Here is a 10,692-nt window from a genome sequence, read left to right as displayed (position 1 = left end):
ATAACCTTTTAACAATGTTTATATATAGCCCCACTGTCCAGCCTTGCAGGCTGTTTTACGTCCAAACCTTATATATATCATTCTTATCCACACAAATATAATGTACATAACATTGATGGGGAAGAAATGCAAACAATATATATATATATATATATATATATATATATATATATATATATATAGCACACTTTTCTTTTTCATTGTTCAACACATTATATATATGTTACTGAGTTAAATTACGTAGGTCCAATAAATATATAATGTTATTTACACTTAATTTCTTGTCGAGTTTTATTTATTATTTAATAGTACTTGTCTAAATTCTATATAATAATAAAAAATTAAGTTTAATTTTCATACATTATTAAAGATTTTACACGAACAATAAATTAGAAATATTTTTAAATGAATTTTAAAGTAGCTATTAAGAAACTCGACAACCTTTGACACAAACAAAAATATATGATTGAATGACATTAAACAAAATATTTAAACTAATTTTATTAAAGGATCACATTGGCTCACATTTAAAATATAAAGGATAAAAAAAGAGAGAATATTAAAATAAATTTTACTAAAAAGATCAAGAACCAAAAAGTATTTTTGAAGGAAAGAAAAAACCATCTTTCCTTTGTATTCATACAAAAAAATATATCACTCGTCTTTCCTCCGTACTACATGTCATAATGATAGAGAGAAATAGATGCAAAAAATGATGTTGCATGTATAAACTGTTGCATGCTTATTATATTTCTTTTTTGTTTAATGAAAAATGAATTAGTTGAAGAAAGATGAGAAAATAAATAAGAAGAATCATTTGGGTCACTTTGAGAAGTTGATTTCTCAACTGAGAAATCTGAAGCTAACACAAATTTCTTTAAATTTCTTCAAATTTCAATATCAAATTTGTAAAATAGTGTTAGCCCACGAAATGCTTTTCTTTCTGCCTACCAACCAATTTACTATTATTCCACCTTGGAACACCAAGTCCACATATGAGCGATACAAAGATCGCTGGCTAGAGTTGTGCATGTTCCTAGCTAATACATTTGTGTCACTAAAAACTAATTTGATAATTACAAAGCTTGGATAGTGAAACTGTCAAATCTACTTATGGTTACGAATTGAATGCTATCATTAGAAAGGGTAATGTAAAAATTTACACGATGGTAGCGTGAAGACCCTCATTAGGGTATAGTAAGAAGTACGTTACAATTCCTGTTGGAAATTATTTATTTATTTCTTTATGCTGTTTATATTTGGATATTATAGGTGGATTATGATAGTTTGCAGTGTCCAATGTGATAATGAAGAGAAAACTAGCGAAATTATACAAGCTGATAGAGATGCTGGTTGATGTAATCAAGAAAAAATGAGTTGGAAAAGCCAACAGATTCAATTCCTATTAGCACATGCAAAAGCTATTATAGAACTTCTGAAGTTTTTCAATTTCATCCAATACAATTAGAGAAGGTTAAAATTGAGGATTAAATTCAGTGTGCATCAAGAATGTATAATAAGCAATATTATTGTTCAAGTATGTAGGTACCTCTGTATATTCTACATTATGGAGGAAATTGAAGTCTGGTGTTACAAGAAATATGTACCTGTGTATATTATACATTTTTTTTTTGTATGAAACAAATTTTTAAATTACATTCTTAGATACAGAATCATGGACACCTAGAGCTCAATGATGTAAAATCTACAACTGGTTCATCCTTATAACTGCCTTGTGGAAGTCATTGTCAATGTTTTTAACCAACATTTACAAATTGACTATTTTCTTCTATGCAAGTACCTTTGTGAAAATGTTAGAGTTAGACATGGTAAACCATACCAACTTCTAGCAAAGAAGTATGAGCTACGTTCAAGAAACCATCAGGGTCTCTGCAATTTTTGCTTAGAAAAGCATAAACAACATTAATGGCAAATTTCTTTAGAATGGTGGATGATTTCTTTGCCTCTGCATAGGAATGTCCAAGTATATAGGTAACACCAGACTCCTTGGCTTTTAAAATCTGCATAGACTCATCTTTATAGGGAGTCTCTTGAAGATGATCATTGTCATTCTTCTTCACACGTAAAACACATGAAAATGGAAAATTTTTCTCTATGTAACATGAGCTACTCAAAGTGTGTGGTGAAACACCAAGGTGTTCCATATTTAAGTTTCCATCATCCATAGAAAATTCTTCTGGTGTTGGTGCTGGATCACTCTCTTCTATTTCTACAAATTGTATTATTGCACTTACCAATTTGTTCTCAAAATTGTAGTTCTCTTGTTGCAGATCCTTGTAGCCGTACCTGACAATGCAACAAAACATGCGGTACTCCTTCGGGCCAATCCTGCTGATGACCAACCGTTCGTTGTCACTGACACAAGGGACTTGAACTGATTTGACACATACAAAAACTAACACCTGATGGAATGCTGGCAAGTTTGTAACAAAATGGCCAAAAATAGCTGGAACACCTGAAGCCAGATTGCTGAAAATGACCCCTATTCCCGGGACACGGACCATGCCTAAGCAAGGTCCCAAGGATAGTATCTTGCTCATTGAAACCTTGTTCTCCACATCAAATTCATGTTTCTTCATTGTTCCATAGTTCCAAGTGAACATTATACTCATAAAGATAAAAGATAGCACAAGGGGGATCCATCCTCCTTCAGGAACTTTGCAGATAGAAGCCGAGATGTAAAGCAGTTCAATTGATCCAAACAATACCAAACATATAATGGCTTTTATTATTCCTTGCTTCCAAACAATCACCATTACTAGTGTCATCAAGCATGTTGTCACAAACATAACAGTGGTGGTGGCCAGCCCTACAGACCAAGCAAAATAGTTAGCACTTAATTGTCAATAATTAAAATATCATAGGTAAACATAGTGAAAAAGAAGTGTACCATATGCATGACCCATCATGTCAATATCCCTTAGGCCAATTGTCACAGCTAAACAAAGGCACATTAATATCCAATTGACTTCTGGGACATAAATCTGTCCGTATATTCTGCTTGAAGTATGAACAATCTTAACCGGAGGAAAACAATTTAGTGCACAACACTGGCTTACAATGGAAAAGGTAGCCGAAATCACTGCTTGACTTCCAACAATGGCAGCAAGAGTGGCCACTATGAAAACTGGCCAAAATACAGTTTCTGCAGAAAAATAGTAGCACAATTACACTAGAGAGGCCATAAATAACCTTAGAAGCTTGTGGTTTCTTGAAATAATTTCTTGCCTGGTATGGCTTTGTAGAAACTTTCTTGAATGTCATGATGATGCTTAGAGAGAAACGCGGCCTCACCCATATATGCCAAAATCAGGCAGGGATACACTAGACATGTGAAAGCCACCTGAGATTAAGGGAGACTGTTAAAGCACATATCATTTTGGTATGGCAGAATAGAATACTAGGATCAACTTAATCATTCATTTATTCTATACTCTCAAATCTCTATTTACCTTTATTGAGAGTGCAGAAAAATGACCCAAGGCAGCATACATTGCCTCCACTCCTGAGAAAGTACCACAGGAAAATTAATTCCACTATTCTAGCTGTTAATAAAATTAACTATATTATATAGGTTCTTATACAATAAAAAATAAAAACTATATGATAGGTACCTGTGATTGAAAGCACAACTCCACCTAATGACATCCATCCTTCAATGCCAGTGGCTCTGAGGAACTTCAACATGTAGAGTGGAGAAAGTGCACGGTATATTTGTCGGTTCCAGTAGAATATGTTGTATACACCAATACCACTGATGCACAAAAGCCATGCTGCAACTACTGGGGCAAACATGAAGGCAACTCTATGTGTCCCATGATGTTGAATGGAGAAAAGGACCAACAAAATGACACATGAGATTATGACAACATAATCTGCATAAATAATGTAGAGTTTTAAAAATTGTGAATAGATTATATAAAGGTGGTGAAAGAAGCTTGGTGGGCTTACTTTCATGGAGTCCTTTGATCTTAACTTGAACTCCTGAAACTGCTGAAAAAACTGAAAGGAGACACGAGGGATGTTCATAGACCCAAAGGAGAAACAAATACAAATGTTTTTACAGATATCAACTCCTGAACTAACTCATATCTCATAATAAGTAAATTAAATTTAGAAAGGAAAAAAAACATAGGAATCCAAGAACTAGGTGATATGGCATAAATCTCTTGATATGTAATTCACTAGTAATTTCCTTTTACTAATAAATATTAAGATAGTAATCTCCTTAAGTATCAGTGTATTGTGAGGTTCCTTTACCCCTTGCCCCTCCAATTCTAAAAATGTTCTCAGTTAGAGCCCTTAGAATATCTTATTCCCTCACTTATTCTGCAAAATTTGCATTGCTTTAAAACCTCCATAGTAAAATACTTGTCTAATGGTTACCGCCCATAGGAGTTCCCCACTAGGCCCCTACCATCCATTTTCTTCATTATTATGTAATAATTATATAATGATGAACAAGTTCCCCATTTGATCATTCTGTTAAAAAAAAAGTTCCCCATCTGACCATCAAAAGTATTGCAATTCACTAGGGCGGTTTGCTAGATTAATATGATATTTGAAATATATAATTTTCTTAACCCTAAGAAAAACATGTTTCACAGAACAAATCTTCCGCGAAAGAAGAATAATACGTGCCTTTTCTACCATACTTATTAATTAGAAAAGTAAAAATGCCAATAACCTTCAGTAACTTATTTTCCCTTTCCTTGCTAATATGAACTTAGACTGCATTACATCATACATTTAATCATGAGATGTAGAACTATTGTGGTATGATGTTTGAGATTCATGTCAAGAAATTGAGTTAATTTGAATAAACTTCTCAATAAACACTTTAAGAAGAAGAAAATAAAATAAATTGGGGAGATAAAATGAATAAGACTTCTCTCATTAATTAAAATTAACTTATGCAACTTAACTTTGTCAAATGTCTTCTTATTTAATTTCTATTTAAGTTGGAACCCATAAGTTAATTTTAACTTGCAGAAAAAAATTATTCATGTTACCTCCTTGATTCATTATGTTCTTCTCCTACAATTGTTGAGCAGTTTATCCAAACTGACTCAGCATATTTTCTGTAAACAATACAAATATTTAATCTGAAATATGTTTTTATCCGATGAAACTAAAAAGAAATAATAATTCTAGAAATGAGCAATCACCTAAAGCTACCATTTAAGGCATGCACTCATGTAACTATAACAAAGCCAATGATGGATCACATACTTCATGTGTTCTTATAGAAGCTCAGGGGCTGCTCTTGATCAACTACCTGATATTGCAGGAGTAATCACACCATCACCAATTGTCATACAGGTTCCTAGCAGAACAAAGATCAACAGTCCTTTCTGGAACCTTGGGTGCTTTTCAAAGAACAACTTCAAATTAGCAGACAGCCATGTGTCAGCAGAATCTTGTGTGGTATATGCCGATAATTTCTCATCTGTGGCTTGCTGATTAGGTAAAATGCTTAGTCTTGCATGCCGGCAGAGAAGTGAGTACAATGCAAAGGTACCTCCTGCACAAGTGAACCATTGATTCTAAAAAGATTTCACTAATTATCCTCGGCAACATGAGAAATTCTAAGATGCTCATGGAGCAAGACGGAAAATAATGACTCATTTAGCAAACTGTTGACAGGAAATTTCTATATCTCTATTGTAAAACAAATAGTGGTAGTAAGTCACCAGTAAATTAATCCTGAAACATTATTCTACTAATCAATAAATCATGTAAGGCGGATTATATTTCAAGAAACTACACATAAAGGAGGAAAATTATGCTCACAATTTTATATAAAGTTATAGGAACAAATGACTGGATATAGACTGTGCTTTTCTTTTTTCCATTTGGTAAAGCATAAATATTCAGCAGTTGTGTAATTTTTGGTTTAATAAGAATCTGAATATAAAATTATGTATCTATCCCATATAGTTATAATTGGCTTGGCTTTTGCAGCTTGGAAACCTGAGGAACTGAACAGACACACACCAAGAGCACCAGATTCATGATTCGAGATTTTACCTTCCCCATTGTCATCAGCAGACATAACAATGAAAACATATTTGAAGAGAGCAATAATGGTAAATGTCCAGAAGATAAATGAAAGCACGCCAAAAATTTCCTCTTCATCTTCTTTGAGCCTCAATTTCCCTGAGAACGTGGTCTTGTAAACATAAAGAGGAGAAGTGCTGAGGTCACCATAAACTATTCCAAGACTTTGGTATGCTAGAGTGAGCACAGTTGCACAAGATGTTCTCTTTAAATTCTGATACAAGAAGCAAAAAATAAGAAATTAGTAGTATACAATGCACAATTAACCTTAGCCAAGTGCCATAGCACTTATGACAAAGTAAAGAAAAATCCTATTAAAGCATTCTATAAACTTCTGAGTATCATGAGTCCATATGTCAGAGCAGCATCCAGTTCATTATATTTTTTAAAACTTTAAAAGGAAAATGCTAGAATTAAGACTTTTCTCCAATTAAACCCTGTTGTGACCAACACTCTCCACAATTCAGAACACAAACATTAATCAAATATGAAAAATTGAAGAAATAAAATAAATAGAGAAATCAGAAGCAGTTAGAAATAGCAAAATGAGGATCCAATGTAATATGTTAATATAACTCACATGCAATGCCAAAAAGCCAGTAAATAATTAGTAGACATTAAGAAAAGGACACTGATGTCATTAAAATCCAAAGCGGAACATGGCAATGTCCTTCTTATACACCTAAGGGAAACACCATGAATACAAGTAACATCTTATTAGTTGTCAATACGACAGACAAAACTCACAGAACCCCATCTAGCTCAAAATATCAAACATGTCAATGGAAGTTCCCAACCTTGAAAACATTTTAGACAACATGGGAAAATATGAAGACATTCACAGGAAAATGACCATGTAGAAATGGATCAGTTAATAAAAAAGTTGACAATAGACCATGCAAGTATTGAGGGGTATAGTTCCTTTAGTTTATAGACTTTGGACTGTTAGAGTAAAAAATGAAGAAAAAAGAGTACCTGCTGAGACATTCCATGTTCCACAAATTGCTCAGATGGATTCATGGCTGAAAGAGAAGGAAAATTGAGGATGATGATGCAGAAGCAAAGATGAGGTCAGTTATGATGAGACAAAGAATAATATATAGAAGTGAATGATAGATAGAGAATACAGGGAATGAACAGCAGAAGAACTGAAGTAGTAGAAAGGCAAGTGGTGTGTGTCCAAAGAAGTTGCAAAATGCATTCAATGCTCTTTAACTCTCTCTTGGTGGACTTATTAACCAACCTAACACCTTCCCCACACCCCTCAAAATGAATGGTAAACAACTTATTTTCTGTCCAAATGCTGGTTACAAATAGTATTTTTCACATCAAGTGAACATTAGATATCTGGATTGTGTATTTATCAAAAAAAAAATATTTGGATTGTGTAAAATAATTAAAATAGATGTATATGAATTCAATTGAAATTGAAGTAACTTAAAATGGATATAATTAAGTTAATTGAGTATAATTTGTGAGTTGTTGTAATCTCCTTTATATTTTAATTTCTACTGATAAAAAAATTGAAACAATTTATTGTTAATGACCGATCTAAGGGGGCCATGGCCTCTCCCTTGGAATCCTTTATGTATATATCAGGAAAAAAATTAAAATTAAAAAAATACTAATGAAAAAATATATAAGAAAAATAAATTTTTGAATTGATATGTGCTTAATTTTCTTCTATTAGAAGATTGTATATCTAGTTTTACACAAAATTAATAATAAATATTTTTTAAAACTTATTATTTATTAATAGTTAGATATTTAAATAATTATGTAAAAAAAAATTGACTTCCTTTTAATACACTTTTGGATCCGTCCATGTTTATTACCATATAAAGGAATGTAAATGTTTTTTAAAGGAAAATAAATGTAAATGTTAGTATATATTTCAAATGTTTATTTAAAAAAAATATTATTCTTACACCATAGTATATCCTTAAATTATTTTCTATATTAAAAGTAGAAAATATAAATTTCCACCCTATCTTTAAACCATAAATTGAAAGTCAATAGTTAGCTCAATTGTTGGGTACATATAGGTATTTTTTAGTATAAGAAACTTGCACGTTATGTGTAACATTCTGATTGTCGACTTCTTGACAGTTCTCACACTATAATATTTTACACGGTGATACTTCACTCAACTTCCTTATTAGTCATAACCCTTCATCGGTCAGAACCTTTTGTAGGTAATCTTTCCAAAATCTCTACAATCAAGGGCGTCACAAATGGTGTCAAAGCAAACTTCTCTCCCAGTACGGTGTGGTTCAAGGACGAATTAAGCAAAAGCTGATGGGTATGTAACACCTTAATGAATCACACCAGAAAGAGAGGGATCCAAAGACTTTCTAGGTACGAGATTGTACAGTTAAGGATTAAAGGAATTAATTGGTACTATCTACTTTTTTATATCCTGTCAAATAAGAACTTCACAGTTAAACATGTTTCGCTTGGAGTAATTATGAGATGAATAATATTGTGGGAAGTTTCTCTGGAAGTGTATAAGTAAGGACAAAACATGTTAAAAGTCTTGTAAGTCTTAGAAAATACAATCTCAATAAAATGGAATTGGGAAACCATTTTTTTTAAATAATAACAGACAAAATTCTAATAGTTTTTTAAAATCACATATATTCTTTACAAGAAACAATTTTATTTGATGCAGAATATTTACAACATGATCGGCTAATTCTTCATTATTATTATTTACATACACAAGATTTAAACTGAAAATTCAATAATTAACCTAATTAACATTTGAACCAGTCATCCGTTGGTAAAAAAAATTGTTCATTGTAATTTACTATTAGCAAGTTTTGTCAATCTATCAAGATTACATAGTCAATGTTTGGTACTGGAGTTTTAAAGAAAAGAGGGGACCATTTTCTTATTTTTAAATTAAGATAGTTATTAGTTATTAATGTTCATAAAAATATATAAAATATAAGGATTTTAGATTTATATTAATCTATAAGAATCTAATCAAAAGTGTAAAAAAAAAAAAGACTATTATTTAATCTCTAATTGTTAAGTGGGATAAAACTTAGTTGCTGTAATTGTTAAGTACGTTAAGATTATTAATTTTTTTAATAATTATATTAAAATTTATATTAAAGTTGATTTTTTAACTGCTTAGCAGTATAAAAAGGTTTCCTTAAAAAAACACTATAAAAAAATTAAGCTTAACCTGTCATTTTATTGTTAGTTAATAGAGAAGATGATGATTTTAAATTGAAGTAAAAATATTGGATTAACGAATTTTTACTCGCGGATACATATGTATAATTACTATAATTACTATAGGGCTTCCATTATGAGTATTAAACTAATATCGAATTATACAAGCTAAATCTTCTAATTAATATTTTGGTTAAAAGAAATTTTTTAAAATTCATTAATTTGTTTTATCTTTCTCAAAATATTTTCTTTTTTTAGTCAAAAGTGGAAAATAATTTTAGACTTTGTGATTATAAAGTATTGTGTTTCTATACATATTATTTGGATTTAAACAAATTACAATTCTCAATTCTATTTTTAAAAATTTGTTAAATTAGAAAGTATTTGTTAGAAAAGAAATATTTACTCTTGTCTTTTTCCTCGAAAACCCAACTTCCAAACATTTTAGAGATTTTGAATTGAAATAATGAAAAGTGAGAAATGGAAATATAATTATGATGTGTTAGGGTAGGGAGGGGGGAGGGGTAATTAATTGATGACCGACTTCAAATTTTCCATGTGGGGCATCATGGCAATTAACTAGGAACATTGAAGTAGATGAATGCCTGGTCTTCATTGACCTTATGATCACATCCAATAATAGAAAATAGCTAAGTTTTCCACCAAACAGAGCTTTGAGGGGTTTGAGCCTTTTCTTTCTTTTCATTACTCTGTGCAGAGTTCCCCAATTGAAGTTCACTTAGAGCGACAATTTCCTTTCAAATTAAGAACAAGGTCTGGCAAACCTGAATTAGGCACCCATAGTATGATATGATGTTTACAACCTACCAAACTATAAAGACACAAAAATCCTAAGAAGACTTCTAAAAGTCTTTCTTTATCTTCCAATTCATCTAGGTTGGTTCTCTGTTGACATTTCAAAATATGTATATATTTATATGTGATCCACTTTTGAGATAGAGAAGAAGAAAAAATATGTGGGGCCTATAATGTCAAGAACTATAGAAATATAGAATCACCCCATGTATCTATCTTTCTCTGACCGCACATGCAATTGACTGTTAGGTGATCCAAATCCACTGTCATACTTTGTTATATGCTATTTGATAATAATTCTATTTGGCATTTTTCATTCCTCTGGGAGATAGACATTTAATGGCTGAGACATAACCTCCATCAATTATATGCCAAAATTTTATTATTATATGCTAATAGTTATATCCTCTCCCTTTCTTTTGTTGTTGTGAACATCTAAATCTGTGCTAGAGGAAATGAAAAGAGAATTGAAATTTCATGTATCTACTGATTGTATCATTCACCAACAATAAGGGTAAGTGACCTTTCACAAGTGATTGACAGTAACGAGTCAACATATTTTGGAATCTCGGGGCTAGATCAACTTATTTCTTGGGTATATAATTGAAGACA

The 10,692-nt window shown here is 31.5% G+C and overlaps 1 protein-coding gene across 1 annotated transcript; it reads right to left on the bottom strand.

The window, feature by feature from the left end:
* Positions 1 to 1,514: 1,514 nt before the first annotated feature.
* On the bottom strand, positions 1,515 to 7,299 carry LOC100798458 (potassium transporter 1). The gene is made up of 9 exons (XM_006575353.4): positions 7,057 to 7,299; positions 6,052 to 6,295; positions 5,300 to 5,545; positions 3,973 to 4,023; positions 3,636 to 3,896; positions 3,474 to 3,526; positions 3,250 to 3,364; positions 2,912 to 3,166; positions 1,515 to 2,830 (listed from the first exon to the last, which is right to left on the bottom strand). The coding sequence occupies exons 1-9, from the start codon at positions 7,099 to 7,101 to the stop codon at positions 1,821 to 1,823; spliced, it is 2,280 nt and encodes a 759-aa protein (XP_006575416.1). The 5' UTR covers positions 7,102 to 7,299; the 3' UTR covers positions 1,515 to 1,820.
* Positions 7,300 to 10,692: the final 3,393 nt, after the last annotated feature.

Source organism: Glycine max, chromosome 2 (genome assembly GCF_000004515.6).
Source record: "Glycine max cultivar Williams 82 chromosome 2, Glycine_max_v4.0, whole genome shotgun sequence".
NCBI classification, from domain to species: domain Eukaryota; kingdom Viridiplantae; phylum Streptophyta; class Magnoliopsida; order Fabales; family Fabaceae; genus Glycine; species Glycine max.
This window is presented reverse-complemented; position numbering and strand designations above follow the sequence as displayed.